At 44.1% G+C, this 21,905-nt stretch overlaps 2 protein-coding genes across 2 annotated transcripts; one reads left to right on the top strand and one right to left on the bottom strand.

Annotated features, from left to right (window-relative positions):
* The first annotated feature begins 2,695 nt into the window (after positions 1-2,695).
* LOC130117095 (uncharacterized) lies at positions 2,696-15,343 on the top strand. The gene is made up of 9 exons (XM_056285242.1): positions 2,696-2,839; positions 5,759-5,974; positions 6,255-6,393; positions 7,877-8,019; positions 8,385-8,437; positions 9,166-9,290; positions 9,503-9,610; positions 11,845-12,054; positions 14,012-15,343. Exons 2-9 carry the CDS (start codon positions 5,769-5,771, stop codon positions 14,321-14,323), a joined length of 1,296 nt encoding a protein of 431 aa, XP_056141217.1. The 5' UTR covers positions 2,696-2,839; positions 5,759-5,768; the 3' UTR covers positions 14,324-15,343.
* A 2,855-nt stretch (positions 15,344-18,198) lies between these two features.
* LOC130116349 (P2Y purinoceptor 3) lies at positions 18,199-21,505 on the bottom strand. Its single transcript, XM_056284267.1, has 2 exons — positions 21,039-21,505; positions 18,199-19,129 (listed from the first exon to the last, which is right to left on the bottom strand). The coding sequence occupies exons 1-2, from the start codon at positions 21,503-21,505 to the stop codon at positions 18,199-18,201; spliced, it is 1,398 nt and encodes a 465-aa protein (XP_056140242.1).
* Between the last annotated feature and the right edge of the window lie 400 nt (positions 21,506-21,905).

The following is a 21,905-nucleotide window of genomic DNA, read 5'->3' as shown; positions in this document are numbered from 1 at the left end:
ATATATTTTGTAATCAATATGCATGACATGTTAGTAGTATTGATGTCAATATTTGTTTTGTTTTGTTATTGTTTTTTCAAACCTGTGCTGTCGACAGGCTTGACATACAACACAGAAAATGTATATGCCGATGTGTCCTAGACAGGTGTCTTTATGCATGCTCAATAATCCAGGTAAGAAAATCAAAGAAAGAAAGTTGAATCAGTTCATCTGGACACAACGTTCACTGAGAGAGAAACGTTTCATCGCTCATCTAAATGACTTCTTCAGTCTCAACTGACTGCAGGTATCCCCACCCTTATAAACAATACAGTGGCATAATGACCGAAACCAACGATTGATTTCTTATTCAAATAGGTGTGACAATTAACTAGAGTTTCAATGGCCATGTATTCACAGAGGATTTGGGAGTGGGTGCAATCACAGCAATGTAAGACGACAACAGATGTACTCTTAGCCCCCCCCCCCTTGGTTCAGGGATGGTCATTCCCTCTTCACATAGATGGCCTCTTTGACTCCTCTTTCAAACCAGCGTTCCTCTCTATCAAGGATGTGCACATCCTCATCCTTTAAAGAGTGGCCAGTGGCCTGTAGGTGAGTGGACTGTGGAGTCCTGGCCTGACATGGTCGCTCTTCTGTGTTGTGCCATCCTCTTGGCCAGCATCTGTTTGGTTTCCCCAATGTACAAGTCACGGCAATCCTCCCTGTTAAGTGCTGGGAGGATTTCCGGGGTGGGGATACCTGCAGTTAGTCGAGACTGAAGAAGTCACTTAGATGAGTAATGAAAGGTTTCTCTCAGTAAACGTTGTGCCCAGATGAACTGATTCAATGTTTTTTCTTTCATGTCCTAGACAGAGTTAATCTGCAAATGGAGCTCACGTTCTGTACTTGCAAAGGCACTTTTTATTAATTATCAAGAACAGTTTATAATAATTTGTCCTTTGGATGAACTGTGGGAGGACAAGAGCTCGGGGTTTTGGTTATACATTTATAGCTGCCACCGGTCCCCCTCTTCAGCATGTTTGATCTGCTAAACAAACAATCGGCATCGCTTCTCTTGGGAGAAGCAATGAGTGATCCAAGAGGGGGACAATCACCACAAGTGTGACAAGAAAACTTCGAAACGAAAATGATAACATGTATCTAATAAGACAGACATTGAAACAGATACTGACATGTGTTTGACAAAACATAATTAAATCAATCTTGTCAATAGGACAACAGTTATAGTGATAATGGAGAAGAAAAGAATAAAAAAGAAAAAAAATGGGGGGGAGGACCAGAAAGAAGGATGTAATCCAGAAAGATGCTAGCACTGTGTATGTAAAGTGTCCACCTGTGAGAGCATTGGATTAATCCCAATAAATTCTGGTGTCTGAGATCTGCGACTTTTCGTAGTGCCTCCAGGCAGCAGACAGGCTCTACAGCCACCCGCAGGCCCCGCAGTCATGCAGACACCCCACGACCAAGAGAAAAGCTGGAGTCCAAAGTACAGCAACCCCGAGCCCACAGGGGGGCTGTAGAGCAACAGCCCTGCACACCCCCGTGGAGCACAAACCAGTCCCCAAAAGCACAAGCTGGGCTCGCACCCCCGAAGGGCACCCCCACCGTCAACCCTCAGCTGCAGGCACAAGGCGCACCTGCAGGTGTAGGACCCGAGCCATGGACAGCAAGCACAGACCACCGGCCCAGAGCCAGGTCCCACGAACAACAGACCGATGCACCGCTGGGACCAGGCTGGGAGGGCCCCATGCTCATCCATGCCTGACATAGGGGTCAGGCCTGCCGCACTGCAGCGGCTAGATATATACCCGCCCCAGGCCACCCGACAGCAAACCCCCACCAACCCTGAACTGACAGGGTCCCACCAGCGCCTGCTGCCAGCAAGACAACACCGCCCCCTGCGCCTGCGGTGGTTGTCACATAACAGCCAAGCAGAAGGAGCAAGTCCCGACAGCCAACCCCCACCTCCATAGCCCCCACCCACGATGACAAGCCACCACCCAGGGGCCCCAGAAAGCACCTGGCAGCGCTCAGTGCAGCCCTACCAGTACATAGCAGGCAGGACACCAAGCACTGAGGACAGAGCGTTCCACCTGGGCAGGGGGCCCTCCTGGCCACCTCTGGCATGACCAACCCACCCATGCTGACCCGCCCATCTCAGTACTCACTGTGCATAATGTGCCCTTGTGTTGGGTATGGAATTAAAATGGCGGGGTGTGGGGGTACGAGTCGTTCAGGCTCATCAGACCTGAACGACATACCCCTTCTGCCCGCTGACCCTGACCAGTTTTTTTATGTTATCTGTAAGAAATGTATGACTTCCCTTTGCAGTGAGTTTGGCCTTTTCAGAGAAAAAAATCTATCTCTATTGCTGTGCAAATGTTTTGAGAACATGGACCTAAGTTTGGAGAAATGTATCAATCGGCTAAGAAAAAACACTAGATGGTATTTAAAATATTTATTTGGTACTCTCACTTCCATAGATAGAGCATACTGACGCATTCTTCCTATTCATTACTTCACGTTTCACGATATCAAGCTTCACTCAGGTCATTTTGTAGGCCCCGGAAATATGTTCCGAGACGGTTTCAGTTTTGGTTTTAGTCATATTTGTCCCTTGTAGGGCGCCGTATGTCCTGCTGTTTACTGTTCAATACACAACTGTTTTTACTTTTAAACCGCGAGGATTCAACGCCGCATCTTTACGCACAGACAGTGGACACGTAGAGTTTCTATAGTTGTGTTGAGTTTATTCAAGTTGTGCTTCATCAGAGCTGGTGCTTTCGTTGAAGCTTGGGAGATGAAGTACGGTGGATGAGGAGGCACGACAGCGCTGGTAGGTAATGTGGGGCAGTAAATGATGAGCAGCGCGAGCGTTATGTCGGGGGCAGATGTATCATTTCCACCCTTGTTTTTCCACAACGCGTAACCTGTAACGCAAGCAGAGAAGCGCTCCCTTACGCAGACCACGTCTAGTCCTTTCTGCCGCACCGAAGACCTGGTTAGGCTAATGCTAAACCAGAGAGAACGATAAGTGTGTTTGGCTTGTGCATTTCGGAAACACGGGCTTTATGCCATGTGTGTTTCGGTCAGATCGCGAAACCCTGAAAGTTTTGGGGGGGTTTTCCCAGCAGCATTTGGTTGCAGTTACTCTGTCACGTTGGATCCGTTGCACAACCCCATGTTGAGTGTCCGTGTGCCAAAGTCCAGCGGGCGTTTTGAAAGGGGGAAAGAGTCTGATTGACACCAGTTCGGGAACTATACTCGAAATTGGGGGCATTTTTCTGACATCTACTAAAGTATTTAAGCGATTTTCAGACTTTCATTTCGAGTTAGATACTTGTGCAAGGATAGCCAGTCGTGATGGGTGAACGGTATGTACTGCAGCATTGCCATTTTCCTATAATGTGCTTTGGAAGATTATTTATGACGTCAAGAACCCTGAGAAATCTATTTATTTATTTATTTTGTGGACGGGGGTTCACAGAGCCATTCCATTTAGACAAAAAAGTAAAAAATACTCAATTGCTTCGAAAATCCACTCAATGCAGAACACACTGTAAAACATACTTTACATGTGTTTCCATTTAATAGTTAGAGCCTGTAGCGTAGGCAGAAATCACTGTGTGGGTGGGCACAGCGAAAATCAGGTGGGTCCAGCCCATCCAAGACCTATCATACTTAATAGGTTATAAAACAATTATGTTAACCAAAATAGGCAATTACTTACTACTATACTTGCCTGAATGCACCATAGTTTAATCATACAAGGCGTGTACATCATCAGAAGTAGTGCTACAGGCATAGCCTGGCGTGGTGGCCACATATTCACACGCACACAGCTGACAGACAGCAACAGCATCATTAATCATTATCTATGGATAGAGGTACACCAGCACCAACATGCTCAGTGACATTAACACTGACACTTGAACATAGCCTGGCATGGCAGCCACAACCCCCCCCCCCACACACACACACACACACACCAGCATAAAATCCAAATGTACACCCAACAAAAACTACATCCAATAAACAATATAATTGAAATAGGCAATTGGCTACAACAGTCTGAAATTGTAAATTAGCTTACTTTTGATGATTACAGCAGGAGACGACAGGGCTTGGTGTTGAACACTGAAATTATTACATTATAGTCCAACGAGTCAGTTAGTTCTCTTTCAAAGGAGAGCAGGGATAAAGAGTTCAGTCTGTTTGTCATCATTGCTGTCCTGATGCCAGTTTATATCCGACTTACTTGCTTCTTTCAACAGTAAAGCTATAAAAAATGCAACTTGATTGATTATGGATAGGGTGACAAGAGCCTATAGGAGACAGTTCATTTTAGGAAATATGTCGCTGGAGCCTGTGTCAAGCACTTCAACAAGTATACTTAGCTAGCAGGGAAGATACAATGATCAACAAGTGATGGAAAGGCCCTGTCCGCTGTGACCATTCTCTTCAGCTGCTGTACAAACACTTCATGTTCCGCGTCTTCCACAGCAATGGAGAAGTGTGTGCTGGCGGGCTGTATTAACGCTTTGTCACCAAAGGTGTTTGACTGAGGCAAGCAAGCAGCAGTAGCTCTTGTAAACCTGTACGTGTCCGCCTTAAAACAAGCGTTCAGTTCCACGATCTTCTTAATCAAATGTTGAGTAAGAAAAAAAGGCTTCAAGCGAACTAGTAAGACAAAATGTTCAGCAAGTTGTGGAAAAACAAACAACTAATGGAAAACTGCAAATTGGATATCAAGGATATGTACTAAATCCTCCTTCTGCTTGCCAAACCGGTGTTTGTATGCCAACTTGCCCATCATTTGTGTTCAGGACTGCCGCCTAAAGCCTTAATGAGCTACAATGTATAATGGCAAATATGAGAAACATTTTTATTACGTGCATTTTGTTAGGTGCATTTTGCATATAGCTTATGCTTTGGTTTGGCAGATGACTTTACTGTGTTTTAATTACGTATGTAGGCTATTTAACTTTATTGCAGGCATCATTTCCCTGTTATGCTCAATATTTACATCTGGTAGAGTCCTATATCGCAGAACACATAGGCTACTTTAAGCTTAGAGCCATGCGTACAGTTGCCAGGTTTATAAACATCCCATTTCAAATAAAAAGAATGCAGCCTAAAATGCTGTGTAATGGAGCGAGCTCAGTCCATCAGCTGCATTCGCTTCTGTTGTGTTTATAACAGCACGTCATACAGCAGATTTTTTTTTTATTTTCAAAATGGTCAGTATAGCATCTCCGTTTCTTCCTCTTGTCACAAACACTGTCCACTGCCTTGAATTGAACTCAACTCCACTACATATCACAATTTCTACATATGTACTTGGCCCTTGTAATTGCTGCTTGTAGCTATACTTGAGATTAGGATGTGGGGCACAACATTCCTTAGAATAACTGTGTTTCAATTTGGCCTTTAAAGATCAGTCTGTTAACTCAAAGGTTTATTTAGTCAAAATTTATAAACAACCAGTAAGAAGAGCCACAGTCAGAGCCTAAGTACCCCTGCCCACATATTCCATTACCACATCCCTCTGCTACTGGTCGATGAGCTGGACAACTGAAGCAGTTGGAGATTATATTTCCCATTCAACTTCTTAAACCACATTTTTCCACCCTGGTCCTGGTCCTGGGGCTCAAGCAAAAGCTATATTAGGTTCACAGGCCCTTTTTTTTTTCCTCTTCATGTTACTGCCATAGTACACTGCCCCAATTTTCTTGTCTGCCTCTTCCCTTGTCAGTACCCTGGGAATGAACCGGCTGCGGGTGGCGGTGGTGGGGGCAGGGGCAGCAGGGCTGTGTGCTGCACGGCACATCCTGGCACGCCTGGACTCCTTTGTCCCTCCAGTGGTGTACGAACTCACCGGGCACGTCGGAGGCACCTGGTTCTATGAGGATCGCATCCGTAACTACGATAACGGGCTGCCCATTCACAGCAGCATGTACAGAGATCTCAGGTACACTGACATGTTAAGGACATTGAACTTGACAATGGACACAGGTGTGTGTGTGTGATGGTGAGTGATTCAGAGTAACAAGGTAAATTGTCACTCTGAATAAGGGATCTTAGAAGTTTCTGTATGCTTTTCTACCCCCACATCTTTTTTTCTTTGTCTTCGTATCTCTCTCTCTCTCTCTCTCTCTCTCTCTCTCTCTCTCTCTCTCTCTCTCTCTCTCTCTCTGTGGTTGGTTGATTAATTTTTTTTTCTTGGTGTCCCCCTGTTGGCCCTTCTCTAGGACCAACCTGCCGAAAGAGGTGATGATGTTTCCCGATTTTCCCTTTGACTCCAAGCTTCCCAGCTTCTTGCCCCATCATGTGGTCCAGAGTTACCTGGAGAGCTACTGTGAGAGCCACCATGTCATGCCTTACATCAGGGTAACATCTCCTTTCACTGCTGCATCTTCTGGTAACTTCTTTTTCTTGTACTGGGTAGGAAAGTTGAGTGTAGATAGGGAAGTAGTGCAGCAGGTAAGATATGGTAGAGAGTAGATAGGCTACAAATGTGCTGAGTATGTTTCACACCAAGAACGTTTTGTGCTGAGGGCTGAGCTACAAACCTTAGTAACTTGGTACAAACCTTAACTGGTTGAGAAACCACAATGCCCCAATCAACCATTACCCTCTGACCAGTGGGTTGTTTTCAGGAGATGTAATCGCAAATATTTGTCCAGCTTTTGGAAGTCAGGCATATGCTATGTGAAAATTATTCAAAATAAATTAAACATACCGTTTTTACGTAGGACAAATTTAAAATTCATTCATTCATCTTCAGCCGCTTCTCCAGGGTAGGGTCGCAATGGCAGCAAGCTAAGTAGGGCACTCCAGACGTCCCTCTCCCCAGCAATGCCCTCCAGCTCCTCCTGGGGGATCCCAGGGTGTTCCCAGGCCAGACTGGACATGTAGTCCCTCAGCGAGTTCTGGATCTACCCTGGGGTCTCCTCCCAGTTGGCAGTAAACCTCCAAAGGAAGCCGCCTAGGAGTAGCGGCTTTACTCCGATTTTCCTCCGGATGTCCGAGCTGCTCACCCTATCTCGAAGGCTGAGCCCAGACACCCTATGGAGGAAACTCATTTCAGCCGCCTGTATCCGTGATCTCACCCTTTTGGTCACTACCCAAAGCTCATGACCATAGGTGAGGGTTGGAATGAAGATTGACTGGTAAATTGAGAGCTTTGCCTTCCAGCTCAGCTCCCTCTTCAGCACAACGGTCCGGTACAATATTCGCATTACTACTGATGTTGCACCAATCCACCTGTCAATCTGCTGCTCCATCCTACCCTCACTTGTGAACAAGACCCCGAGATACTTAAACTCCTTCACTTGAGGCAACAACTCATCCCCAACCCAGAGGGAGCAATCCACCATTTTCCAGTAGAGAACCATGGCCTCAGACTTGGAGGTGCTGACTTTCATCCCAGCCCTTTCACACTCAACTACAAACCACCCCAGTGCATGCTGGAGGTCACGTTCTGATGAAGCCAACAAAACTTCATCATCTGGAAAGAGCAGAGATGCAATTCATTCATGTGAGGGAGAAAAAAAAACCAGTCAAGAATCAAGTCCCACAGCTTAAAGTTTGACACATTACAAGTCTTTTCAGAATTATATTCTGTTTTTATTATAGTAAGCAGAAAAATGTCAAATACCTATAATTCAATGTCAGTCTAAAATCGGATACAGTATCGGGTGTCATATTCTGCCATATATTGTTGTGTATTGTACTGATTTTAAAGCCGTTCAGGACTACCTTGTGATTTTGGGCTTTACAAATAAACTTGATTTGACTTGACTTGACTTGAGTGTCAGTCATACACACTGATGCTCCTACCAACATTTACCATCCCATTTCAACTGGTCAGTTCAACACAGTGGTGGAAGAGGTGAACCCTGTCGCTGTGGAGTTGGAGGAGAACGGACCAAAGATGACATGGGAGGTGAAGTCATCAGATGAGACAGGATCACAGAGAACAGAAATGTTCGACTCGGTTTTCATCTGCAGTGGGTAAGATTTCACCTGGTCAGCACACTCATTTTAATGACAAGGTAGCTCTGATCATTTCCCTTGCGTGTCTGTTATTCATTTTGTTGTTGTTGTTTTGTTTCTTTTTTGTCACTTTGCTTTTCCTAATTTCTACATATTGGATATCAAGGATTTGCATTAAATCTTCATTCTGCTTTGTTTTTTTCTTGTGAAGTCTGTGGTTTTCCTTTTTATTAAACTTTCTTTTTGTTAACCCATGATGAAGTAAACAAGGCTCAACAGAGTGCAGCATGTAATGTGACAGAGCATTATTATTTAATTTTGGAGCAATAAAGGGAAATCTGTTTAGATGTCCTGACCATGACTGTCTTTCTGCTCTCCCGCAGGCACTACTCTGATCCCCACATTCCAGCCATCCCCGGAATCGAACATTTTAAAGGTACAGCCCAGATGAACCTCTTTTATGTCTGTGGCTTTTTGCAGTGATCAACTCACAGGAGTCATCTGGCTTAAGAGAAAAGAGCCGCTCTGAAAAGTTTCATTATTTGAATGAAGACTTTAAGGGTGGCACGGTGGCCCAGTGGTTAGCACTGTTGCCTCACATCAAGAAGGTCCTGGGTTCGAACCCCAGGCCGTCCCATGTCCTTTCTGTATGGAGTTTGCATGTTCTCCCCGTGTCTGCATGGGTTTCCTTCGGGTACTCTGGTTTCCTCCCACCATCAAAAAGACATGCATGTTAGGGTTAATGCTCCTGCCTGTGCCCCTGACCAAGGCAGTGGAAAGAAGAACTGGAGTTGGTCTCCGGGCACTGCAGCTGCTCACTGCTCCTATACAGTAGGATGGGTTAAACGCAGAAGACAAATTTCATTGTAACCTGTACAATGACAAAATAAAGTAGCTTTCTTTCTTTCTACCCCTGTTTTAAAAAAGAGAAGTTAATTTGAAATCCTCACCATCTTTTTTGGTCTCTCTGTCACCTACACACTCTTTTACAGCCTTGTCTTTTGTCTTGGTCACTCTCTCTCTCTCTCTCATGACTACTTTGTGTGTATGTGCTCTTGGTTTTTGTGTTTGTGTGTACTGTTTTTCAGTTTAGTATGCTTTTGTAATATTCTCTCTCTCTCTCGCTCTCTCTCTCTCTGCCTGTCTCATCCTCTCTCTCTCTAGGTACATTGCTTCATAGCCACTCTTACAAATATCCAGAGCCTTTCGCAGGTCAGACTGTGGTTGTGTTGGGAGCTGGAGCGTCAGGACTGGACATCTCCATAGAACTGGCCAAGGTCAACGCCAAGGTCTTCAACATACCCTTAATTCTGCTTCTACTTTCAAACGGAAGTTTATCTTAAAGAAAAAAAAAAACTTTCAATCTTTCAAATGCCAAATGTTTTACAAGGTATTATTCTGCCCATTCAACCTCTCCCTCATCCCATCTCTTTATTCTTCTCCCTTTCCTTTTTTCTCCTTCTCTCCCATATCAACCTCCCACTACCACCACCGCCCACAGGTGATCCTGAGCCACAGTAAGCCCACCTTAACCTTCCCTCTGCCCTCTGGGATTCAACAGGCCAGCCCTGTGGTGGAGATCCTTGAGGACGGCTCACTGCGCTTCCAGGTAAAACTATGGTTAACTAAAACAAAGATAAGGCTATTATATTCAGCTAAAACTTAGGTCAGCGTCCGGGTAGTATAGCGCTCTACTCCGTTGTCTACCAACATAGGGATTGCCAGTTTGAATCCCCGTGTTACCTCAGGCTTGGTCAGCCATCCCTACAGACATAATCGGTCATGTCTGCGGGTGGGAAGCTAGATGTGGGTATGTGTCCTGGTCGCTGTACTAGTGCCTCCTGTGGTTGGTCGGGGCATCTGTTCGAGGGGGAGGGGGAACTGGGGGAAATAGCGTGATCCTCCCATGCGCTACACCCCCTGGCGAAACTCCTCACTGTCAGGTGAAACGAAGCAGCTGGCGACTCCACATGTATCGGAGGGAGCATGTGGTAGTCAGCAGCCCTCCCCAGCTCGGCAGAGGGGGTGGAGCAGTGACCAGGACGGCTTGAAAGATTGGAGTAATTGGCTGGATACAATTTTGGGAAAAGGGGGGGGGGGCCTTGTGTTAGACCTGCTAGACTTGTTTCAAGTAAAATTAGACTAGAGAGATCTACTAAACTCATGCTACCTGTTTTTCAGCTGGAGTTTTCAGTCAGTTGAAGTCAAATCTGAAGAAGAAAAACTACACTCACTGGCCACTTTATTAGGTACACCTTGCTAGTACCGGGTTGGACCCCCTTTTGCCTTCAGAACTGCCTTAATCCTTCGGGGCATAGATTCAACAAGGTACTGGAAACATTCCTCAGAGAGTTTGATCCATATTGACATGATAGCATCACGCAGTTGCTGCAGATTTGTCGGCTGCACATCCATGATGCGAATCTCCCGGTCCACCACATCCCAAAGGTGCTCTATTGGATTGAGATCTGGTGACTGTGGAGGCCATTTGAGTACAGTGAACTCATTGTCATGTTCAAGAAACCAGTCTGAGATGATTCGAGCTTTATGACATGGCGCGTTATCCTGCTGGAAGTAGCCATCAGAAGATGGGAACACTGTGGTCATAAAGGGATGGACATGGTCAGCAACAATACTCAGGTAGGCTGTGGCGTTGACACGATGCTCAATTGGTACTAACGGGCCCAAAGTGTGTCAAGAAAATATCCCCCACACCATTACACCACCACCACCAGCCTGAACCGTTGATACAAGGCAGGATGGATCCATGCTTTCATGTTGTTGACGCCAAATTCTGACCCTACCATCCGAATGTCGCAGCAGAAATCGAGACTCATCAGACCAGGCCAACGTTTTCCCAATCTTCTATTGTCCAATTTTGGTGAGCCTGTGCGAATTGTAGCCTCAGTTTCCTGTTCTTAGCTGACAGGAGTGGCACCCGGTGTGGTCTTCTGCTGCTGTAGCCCATCTGCCTCAAGGTTCGACGTGTTGTGCGTTCAGAGATGCTCTTCTGCATACCTCGGTTGTAATGAGTGGTTATTTGAGTTACTGTTGCTTTTCTATCAGCTCGAACCAGTTTGGCCATTCTCCTCTGACCTCTGGCATCAACAAGGCATTTTCGCCCACAGAACTGCCGCTCACTGGATATTTTCTCTTTTTCGGACCATTCTCTGTAAACCCTAGAGATGGTTGTGCGTGAAAATCCCAGTAGATCAGCAGTTTCTGAAATACTCAGACCAACCCGTCTGGAACCAACAACCATGCCACGTTCAAAGTCACTTAAATCACCTTTCTTCCCCATTCTGATGCTCGGTTTGAACTGCAGCAGATCGTCTTGACCATGTCTACATGCCTAAATGCATTGAGTTGCTGCCATGTGATTGGCTGATTAGAAATTTGCGTTAACGAGCAGTTGGACAGGTGTGCCTAATAAAGTGGCCGGTGAGTGTACATTTCACATGAAACAAAACTTCAAATCAGCTTAAACAATCCTCTTTGTAACCAAGCCTAATTCAATTGAAAGTTTTTTTTTAATTATTTACAGTTGCAATATTCAGAAGAAATATAGAAGAAATTATGTGAGCCCAGACCAAAGTATCATTACATTTCACATTTGGTACTTGTTTATATACAGTATGTGTAGAGAGAACAGAATCTACCAACATACTGGTCTGAGTACTGAAATACTAGAATACGAAGGGAAACCACACCAAGGAAATGCCAGGTGTGAGGAAAAAAAATCAAAACTTACAACTGCAGTCTGACTTCTAGCTGAAATGAAACTAACATTCAAATTCAAACAAAATTGATATTAAAACATAAAATAACCATCTTCTTTTCAAGGACGGGTCAGTCACCAAGAGCCAGGTTCTGCTTCTCTGCACGGGCTACAACTTCAGCTACCCATTCCTCAACCCAGCTAAACTGGGCCTGGAGATCCACCAGCACCTAGTGACCCCACTCTATCAGTTTTTGATGCCACCTGCCTTTCCCTCACTTTTCATCATCGGCATCTGCAAAATTATTTGCCCTTTCCCCCATTTCCATTGCCAGGTGAGTGGAATAGAGGCACGTATCAGTGGGGTGGTTTTAAAGGGGGAAGGTACAAGGAGCCCATGTCAAAGTCATATTTGGTGTTATTCCCACCCTAGAGACAAAACTACAGTTTTGTGCAGTTGTGAGATTTCATTGTTTACATCACATCTTATGTTAACAATCTTTAACTGTTAATATCAAATTTAATTTTAGTGTAATTTTGATTATGAAACAGGTAGGTCTGATCCTGCTTAGTGTTTGGCTAATTAGCCATGTGGCAGGCATCCGGCTAGCATAGCGGTCTATTTCGTTGCCTGCCAACACAGGGATCGCCTGTTCGAATCCCCATGTTACCTCTGGCTTTGTCAGCCATCCCTAGAGACACAGTTGGCAATGTCTGCAAGTGGGAAGCCGGATGTGGGTGTGTGCCCTGGTTGCTGCACTAGCGCCTCCTCTGGTTGGTTGGGGCCCCTGTTCAGGGGGGAGAGAGAACTGGGGGGAATGGCATGGTCCTCCCATGCGCTATGTTCCCCTAGTGAAACTGCTCACTGTCAGCTGAAAAGAAGCAGCTGGCGACTCCACATGTATCGGAGGAAGCATGTGGGAGTCTGCGGCCCTCCCCGGATCAGCAGAGTGGGTGGAACAACGAATGGGACAGCTCAGAAAATAGGGTAATTGGCCAAGTACAATTAGGGAGAAAAGGGGGGGGGGTGTGGCCATATGACATAATTCCAATATAAAACCTGCACATCTAAAAGGCAAATCTAATCTGTTAAGATACATTTTCATTATCTGAGAGTGAGGGAATTGATAATAAAAGGGTTTTAACTACATTTGATTAATTCTGTGGCAGAGCCAGAGCGGGGGCATGGGGGCGGTCGCCCCAGGGCCCACAAGGTCAGGGGGCCCCGTTTGGAGCTCTGTTGCCGAGTTTACGAGCGTCCGTGAATGCACCGGGTCTCGGGACTCCGACGCATTCAGTGACACACTCGTAAAGTCGGCTAATGATAAAAAATACAGTGCAGTACATGTAGGCTGCTTGGCTCAATAAGTGACCATTTGTGTTGTTTGCTGGATAGGATGAGATGTCCGCTAGTTTACAGTTTTTGAATTTTAAAATGACTATCACAAGGGCTCATCGAGAAGTTCCGCCCCCTTTGTGCTGAGACCCACGCTCCGCCCCTGGATGTATTTTTATTGTCTCAAGAATCATTCTATACCTTTTGCTTGATCTTCCATGTGTGAGTCTGAACTTGTTTATGTAGCTTTTTTTTTCATTTTGCAATTCACAGGATGTGACGTAACAATCATTTGTACCATATTTCACAGTGAGAATTTTCAGTGAATACCAACTCGAGACAGTTGATGAATATGTCATGTATGTAAACCTGCCTTGACCATAAATGGTTGCTATGAAAATATATTGTTATTATAGCCAGAGCGGGGCGGGTTCAGGGTTGTTGTTTTTGTTTTTTGGGGTTTTTTTTTTTTTTTTTTTTTTGTCAAAAAATTAGTTTTCTTATTTAAAGACCAAATTAAATTATGAGGAGGACATCTCATATGTAAAAAAGACAGAAATTATTTTATAATAACAATAACCTACTTCAGGCCATAATACATGAAAGTTATACCGTAGTTTGGTCTCTGCCCAATGTATAGCAGAACTTGGAATATGAACGAGTGCCACAGGCTTGCAAATACCTCTTACCCCTTAAGTAAAGAAATTTCATTCCATAGTGATTATTTTCCTTCTTGCTTCTAAATTGCAAACAATATTGAAGGAGCTCAAAACAAATTCTTTATTTCAGGTGATGAGGACATCCCTTTACAGAATTCAAGCTGTCTTTTGTTCACAAAACTCCAGCATCACCATTGCTGTGCTTAACTAACCTTATGGGATTACATGAGGTTAGTTAGCTGGTGATGAATTTACTCCTATTTAAGAAAATCTGTTTTTTTATTCATTTCTTCACAGGTCCAGTTTGCTCTGGGCATCCTCGAGGGCACAGTAGTGTTGCCATCCAAAGCCGAGATGGAGGAGGAGGCAAAGTCTGAGATCAAAAGAAAAGTAGAGCAAGGGGTCCAGCCGACGCACCTGCTGAAGATGGACAAGGACCAGTGGGCTTACTGCCAGCGCTTGGCCCAGACTGGGAAGTTCCAACCACTCCCTCTGGTCACACAGAAACTCTATGAGGAAGTGTGGCGACAAAGACGGGTTCATCCACAGAACTACAGGAAGCTCAACTACAGACTAGTCAGCAACACCAAGTGGGAGCTAAGTGACTGAGTAAGCCATGTGGGTTGAGGTTTTCCGCAGAGCAAGGTTTGGACAGTATTGGGTTAAACTTAACTTGATCGCAGTCATCCATAACGAGAAAATTTGACCCATAAAATGGCACAGCTACTGTCAAAAACATAATTGAAGTGAATCTTGAAGTGTTAAGATGATATGAGATAATTTGAACATTATCAAAGATACAGTGAAAAATAGGAAATTGTCTTTTAAGCAGCAACATATACCTTACAAATAAAAATGAAATATAAAAGGAATATCTAAAAAGAATTTAATCTTCCCACTGATCATCACTGATGGTTTACAAATGTTTGCAGTTAACACATTTAAAGCCCAGTGTGATCACCCAGTGTTTCCTACACATAGGCTTTACCTGGTCTTGCTGCCCAGGTTTTGTGTGTCTGTGTGTGTGTGTGTGTGTGGGTGTGGGTGTGGTGTGGGTGTGTGTTTCAAAAACATCAACTACAGTTTATTAACCTTGTCTATCTCTTTGTTCTGCCCCTTCTGGCCCTGTTCACTCTGCTGTATTAGAATAAATTGTCATCTGTGTTTAATCAGAATAATTTATATCATTTTCAAGTATCATGCTATTAAAAAATAAGGTCTTTAGCAAGAGTAGCTTTGTTTTGGTGCCTTCTATTAAGATTGCAAATATCATTTTATTTAACTATTAATGAAGACATTGTAGGAATCTTGTAAAGCTCACAACACTCCAATAAACTACTCTTGTGCCAGTAAACTACATGTTTACATCAATTTTTTTATGAATGATATGTCCTCTCTGTAAAGACTCCAACCATAATTCCTTGGTGTGCTTGTGATGTAATTATTCCAAGATACATTTTCAACAAGATATTGATTTTTGGAACCCCCTCCAACAAAATAACTTCTTACCTCTATTGTATTCATTTATAAGTCTATTGATGCTAAACTCATACTGCTGCACTCGTAGTGTTGGGTGTCCTTACAATACTGTGCTAAAGCTATCACACAGCATTAATAAAGTCTTTTTGTTATGCCGATTCAAACTGAGAAGTCACGTTCATGTAATTTTTGCCCCTCTCATTCTAACTATTTGTGCTTTCACTGCATCAAATTATTTGCAGGCACAGCTTCTTTCCGTGCTATGCAGATGACACAGATCTGTATGTACCTGTCAAGACTGCAGATGCCAGAAACTTGGATCGTGTCAAGGACTTCCTCTTAGATAATGTCTCAAAAGTTTTCTTCAACTCAGTGATAGCAAATCAGAGATTGTCCTGTTTGGCTCACATAGGTCCATCAACTTGTTCTGAGAAACATGATGGCTTGTCAGACAATGTTAAGCCATCCTCTAGAAATTTGGGCATAGTCTTCAGCCCTGATTTTTGTTTAGATGGAAGAGTTAAGAGAGTTGTTCAGTCTTTCATCCTCCAGTTTTGAAATATTTACAAAATTAGTTTCTTTTTATCCTCCACTGACTGATGCTTTTGAACCTTGCCTCACCCAGAAACCTTCCTGTTTGCCAGATTCAAAATACAGCAGCAAGACGTTTAACCAATAAAAATACATGACCACGTTGCACTTGTTGTAACATTCCTTCACTGGCTTTCTTTTCACTGTAATTTTGGTTTTCCCTCAGTTAAGCACTCTGTGACCATTTTTTGAAAAGTGTTGTAAAAATAAAGTCTTATTATTATTTGTGTTCACGAGTGAGGGTAGGATGGAGTGGGAGATTGACAGGCGGTTCGGTGCAGCATCAGCAGTAATGTAGACATTGTACTGGACCGTTATGGTGAAGAGGGAGCTGAGCCAGAAGGCAAAGCTCTCAGTTTACCGGTCAATCTTTGTTCCAATCCTCACCTATGGTCATGAACTTTGGGTAGTGACCAAAAGGGTGAGATTGCGGATACAAATGGCTGAAATGACTTTCCTCCGTAGGGTGTCTGGGCTCAGCCTTAGAGATAGGGTGAGGAGCTCGGACATCCAGAGGGAGCTCGGAGTAGAGCTGCTGCTCCTTCGTGTCGAAAGGAGCCAGTTGAGGCGGTTTGGGCATCGTGATTACGATGCCTCCTGGGCACCTTCCTTTGGAGGTTTTCCAGACATGTACAACTGGGAGGAGACCCCGGGGTAGACCCAGAGCTCGCTAGAGGGACTACATGTCCACTCTGGCCAGGGAACGCCTTGGGATCCCCCAGGAGGAGCTGGAGGGCATTGCCGGGGAGGGGGGGGCGTCTGGAGTGCCCTACTTAGCTTGCTGCCACTGCGACCCGATCCCGGAGAAGCAGCTGATAATGAATGATTATCAATTAGAGACCAACCCTCTGCCTCTGTGATGTTTCTTCCACAACATAGTTAAACAAATGCAGCTAAGGCCAAGTTAACAGTCCCCTGTGGACATATTTCTATGAATTTTCCTCCTTTAATAGTGCTTCATAACATAGTACAATGATGAGATCTTGGTACTTCACAATGTTATTTGATTAGGTGAAATTATGCTTATCTGAAGTCCATTTGTTACAGTATGGTGCTTGTGTGTTTGTGCCTGTGTTTGTTTGGATTTTGGGGGGAGGGGGCTCTGTGTCTTTGAGAGATTCATGAAAAGATTATTTAATGAAAATGCTAGACTCTGTTAGTTTCACTGGGGATAATGGACCAGCCTCAGCTGCAGAGAGGTTCCTCTGGATTCACAGAGATTTACTCTTTTTTCCAAGGACACAACAGTAGGATGACTGCTTGTAGACATGAAGGTTTCTCTCTTAATATAACACCACCTTGCTGCCGGAAGTTTCAGATAATCTGGTGTGGTTTAGCCAGTAAAATATACACCTTGCATAGCAGTAATTTATCAGTTTCCAAGATTAGCTTAGATGGTGCCATTTGATTAAATTAGCAAATATAAACTTTTCAAAAGTGGCACAGGCTTTAGAAATAGAACATAGGGTGGCTTGACACACACTTCCTAGTGAAACTTAAAAGAAATAGACAGCACCACGAACTTGTAATTACTCAGTACCTCATTACTTTTTCAGTGTATGTGAAAGTGAGACAAAGAGTGACATAGAACGAGTGTGTAACTCGAGGAGGGTTTGAAGGTGCATTTTTTTTCTATGGCTGAAGTACATTTTAGCTATTTATCCAACATGCATCGTCAGAAGACCTAGCGGATGTGTTTCCTCCAGATGAATGGAGAAAATGATTAGCCTGGCTAATCATTCCAGAGCCAGGGGTCATCACTGGACTACAACACTACATATGTTAACCATGAACAAGACTGAAGGGCATAAGGCCAACATCAACTACAAACTTTGATCCAATTACTGAAAGTGGAAGACAACAATGTCAAAATAATGGTCCATATAAACAGGGTTAGATTTTACTTATAAACTGGGGGCAAAATATGATTTAAACAGATCTAAAAGAAAAGTCATGAAAAACAAATGTCCATTCATTCGTACTGCTACAGCTTTTATAAGATACATTCAGACACCAATGCCATCAAAATAGTTGTCATGCATTGTAAAATTCAGAAAATTATTGAATAATTTGACTTTTTGAAGAATGTTAAACTCTTACTTTTCAAGGGAATGTTGGCTGAGGATTCATTCATTGCATTTTCTGGCAACACTCTAGCTCCCATTAATACAGTTCTACATTGGCAAATATAACCGCAATCTAGTGTTTGTAAAGCTTATCTGTTAACTTTGAGGAACTGCCCAGTACAACCACAAGCTTCTGCTGTTCCCTACATCTTGGCTGTCACAGCCAACCTGGGATTCAAACAGGATTTTTCTCTATTAAGGCTACTGCCCACTCACATGTCCCAAATGCTTCAAAAATTATAGTCCAAGGCAGATAGTCTTTGTTGTTGTTGTTTTTGAAAACAATGGTTAGAATACAACTCTCGAAGACTTGGACTCATTTTCCATGTGCACCGCCCTTTCAACCCTTTCAGCTGCCTCTTGGTCATCCTCTCCAGCTCCCTCCTTCTTCAGGATCTTCAGCGGCCACCAGAGGGATCCGCTGCGGTGGTCACGTCGCACACTGGGTTCTGTTGACCAGCAGCAGGGTGCGCCCTTATCCCCCGTCAGAAAGTAGAGAAGCGCATTGAGCCAAGCATTGCAGGAGGCCAGAGGCCGGGTGACCTTGTAGCAAATGGAGATGGTTTTCATAGCGTAGCAACCTCCTACCTGCCCCCTCCTCAGGAGCAAGAAGAGCGTCCGGGTCACATGGAAGGGCAGGAAACATAGAGCAAACAGAAGCGTGATGGTGACAATGGTCTTGATGGATTTCCGGCGTCGCCGGATATAGTGTGAATGCTGGGAGCCACAGATTGAGACAGAGGTTCTCTCCCTACTCCCCTCATTCACCCCATCTCCCCCTGTACCCTCATCGCCTCCCTCCAATGAACTGGGTGGGGAACGTAAGGTTTGAAATATTGTCCTAACAACCTGGGAGTAGCACCAGGCAATGATGACAAAAGGAACAAAGAAGCCCAGCAGATGAAGGACGATGCCGTATGGGACATAATCAGCAAACTCTTCATCAATGGCATCATCCCAACAGTTCATATATCCCCCTGAAACACCTCCACTCCTACCAAAAGCCTCCTCCTGTATTTCAGTTCCATTGCCTTCTCCCCTTCCTCCTCCAGCCCCGACTTCACCACCTCCTCCTCGCACCACATAACCAGTCTGGGCAAACCTGAAGATGGGGCAGGTGAGGACAAAAACCACCAGCCATACCAAAGTGCAGGTCCCCTTCACCGCCCTCTTACTCTCCAGGGTGATGGTCCTCATTGGGTGGCAGATACCAAGGTACCTTTGAACAGAGAATCAACATTTAGTTCAATGTACCACGTCCCTTATGCAACTGAAACAGATTAGATGAAAATTATGGCCCACATCCATTACTTTAACATCACTGATGACTCATGCACTAATGTTGTTGCTGTTATCTTTCTCTTTATTTTTATTAGTGTGCTTTCAGTTAAACGAAGCACACTGTCATATCTCATACTTCTTCCTCTGGACAGTTTTTTTTTTAAATGCATCTCCTTTCACAGTTTTAACACTACATGCAAAGTTCAGCTTTCTATGAATAGTGTTACGTATATTTTTCTCAGGTATTAAAGTTAAGCTATTTAGTTTAAAATTTGAAAAATTGCCTATACGAATGAATAGCAGAATGTTCAGATGATGTGACATCATCGCTGTGGTTTTCTCCCTCAACTTCATACACTTATACTGGATTTAAAGCCTTTCAGTCCTCATACTTTACCCTATTTCTTTCTTTCTTTCTTTCTAGCAACCACCAACAACCATTTTGTAATGCCCTAGCAACCACTTAGCAACACTTAAGAAACCACACAGCAACCCACTAAGTATCAACCTAGCAACAAAAATGTAGACATCACTCTAGAATCAGCTGCTGAACACAGCACACAGAGCAACCTGGTCGATCAACCAGTTATTGGCTTGGGCCTGATGGCAAGTTGCCTTGCATAGCCATCCCCTATGAGCTCAGATTTCACTCTGGATGTAGGTCTGGAAAAGTTGTAGTTGGTATGAGTTGGTGAGATTTAGGCTGGCTGTGCGAGGCTAGCTGACAGCCTCCTGGGGTTAATTGTGGCCTCAGTACATCTGCTGCATGTCTTCCCCCTCCTTTTGCCACCCGGTATTTCCTGTCTAGCTTTACTAACCTGTGTAATAACGGCAACATTAAAAAAAAAAGAAAAAGAAAACAGCATGCAAAAACATTTTCTTCAGCAAATGTAAATGTTTCTATATTTTTTTGATTATGATATATATTACATAACTTTAGACAACCTTGTCCCAAGTTTTTTGATGTGGCAATGCCATTCAGACTTAATAATGCTCAGCTACTAGAGGGACTGCTCAGGTTGGATGGTTTGGGGACAAAGCAAGAGAGGCAAGATTGAGATAATTTGGACATGTGTGGAGGAGAGATGCTGGGTATATTGGGCGAAGGATGCTGAATATGGAGCTGCCAGGGAAGAGGAAAAGAGGAAGGCATAAGAGGAGGTTTATGGATGTGGTGAGGGAAGACATGCAGGTGGCTGGTGTGACAGGAAGACATAGAGGACGGGGAGACATGGAAACAGATGATCCGCTGTGGCGACCCCTAATCGGAGCAACTGAAAGTAGTACTAGTAGTAGTAGTAGTAGTAGTACTTTAGGAGATGTGCAAATGTAATCTTTTTGTTTTTAATTCTACCTAATTTTTGAGATATTGAACCTGTTTTGGGAGAAAAAAAAGGTTAGCACGATCCTCCTCTGAAGTTCCAATTGTTGAAATAATTACATTTTCTGGATAAGTCCTGTGTTCCATACTGATGGGCTGTTTATTTCCTCTTCTTCTTCTGCTTGTATCATATTAGCTCGTTCAAGGTACACACATTTGGTCATCCAAACAATGATAACATATAGTTCCTCCCTCAAATGTGACTCTAATGGTGCTTTAGAAGAAGGCACTTGACCCCTGACAGCTGTAGTAACGTTGCAACAGCAGAGCCACAGCAGTGTTACAGCAGAGCACTTACTGGACATATACTGACAAAACAGGACTACCTACCCACCATTTGTGTTACTACAAATATGAGGCAGACTGATAAAAGTTTAAAAAAAACCTCCCCCAGACAAACAAAGGACAAAAAGTTTTCTTCTCTTATGAGATTTGTTCTTATGTGTGATCTTATGATATTTCATACCTGTGGACAGAGATGCAGGTGAGGAAGAAGATGGAACAGTAAAGGTTGAAGTAGAACAGGAAGCGGACAAGACGGCACATGAAGTCCCCAAACACCCAGTGGTCCTGTAACACATAGCTGGCCACCAGGAAGGGCAGGGACAGGCCGTACATCAGGTCAGTGGTGGCCAGGTTCACCATGTAGATGAGTGAGGTGTTCCAGCGTCGTCCGCTGCCAGCATTTCCATGACGCCGGCAACCACCATGGTGTCGGCAGGAGCGCAGCAGGACCACTGAGTTGAGAGTCAGGCTGAACAAGAAGGTGAGGGAATAGCAAACTGGGAGGAAAACATACTTGTATGACTCATCGATACTGCAAGAAGAGGGGGACAGAGCTGGGGAGGAGATGGAGCCAGAGATGTTGCGATGGAGGTTCCCGGTTGCTGCCCCTATTTCTGGAGTGGTGTTGGATTGGCTCAAACCTGCCATTTTTGGAGGCTATTTGTGGCTGCTTGAGAACAGCTCATGTTTGTCTGTTATTGTTGCACGTTCGCTGGGCAAATTCCACAGATTGGCTAGTATTAACTTCATCTGAATTCTCTACATCTATCTATCTATCTATCTATCTATCTATCTATCTATCTATCTATCTATCTATCTATCTATCTATCTATCTGCCTGTCTGTCTGTCTGTATATCTGCTTTCCTCTATCAGGCTGTCTTTATGCATGTCTATCTCAGGTGCTGTGGTCCTCTTCAGTCCTGAATTCAGGTAGAAGGGGGTGCTCTTTGACAAGGAGAATGGGAGGAAAAAACACAGTCATTAGTTCGGAAATGCTCCTTTAGAATGTACTACTGGCATTTTGCTGATTAAGAGTATGTCACAGTC

Source organism: Lampris incognitus, chromosome 8, assembly GCF_029633865.1.
Source record: "Lampris incognitus isolate fLamInc1 chromosome 8, fLamInc1.hap2, whole genome shotgun sequence".
Taxonomy (NCBI): Eukaryota; Metazoa; Chordata; class Actinopteri; order Lampriformes; family Lampridae; genus Lampris; species Lampris incognitus.
This window is presented reverse-complemented; position numbering and strand designations above follow the sequence as displayed.

Excerpts from the sequence above, each read along its gene's own strand:
- LOC130117095 (XM_056285242.1), top strand. The coding sequence starts at position 5,769 with ATGAACCGGCTGCGGGTGGCGGTGGTGGGGGCAGGGGCAGCAGGGCTG. Across the intron at positions 8,438-9,165 it reads CGGAATCGAACATTTTAAAG|GTACATTGCTTCATAGCCAC; the intron begins GTACAGCCCAGA and ends CTCTCTCTCTAG. Across the intron at positions 12,055-14,011 it reads TCCCCCATTTCCATTGCCAG|GTCCAGTTTGCTCTGGGCAT; the intron begins GTGAGTGGAATA and ends ATTTCTTCACAG.
- LOC130116349 (XM_056284267.1), bottom strand. The coding sequence starts at position 21,505 with ATGGCAGGTTTGAGCCAATCCAACACCACTCCAGAAATAGGGGCAGCA. Across the intron at positions 19,130-21,038 it reads ACCTGCATCTCTGTCCACAG|GTACCTTGGTATCTGCCACC; the intron begins GTATGAAATATC and ends CTCTGTTCAAAG.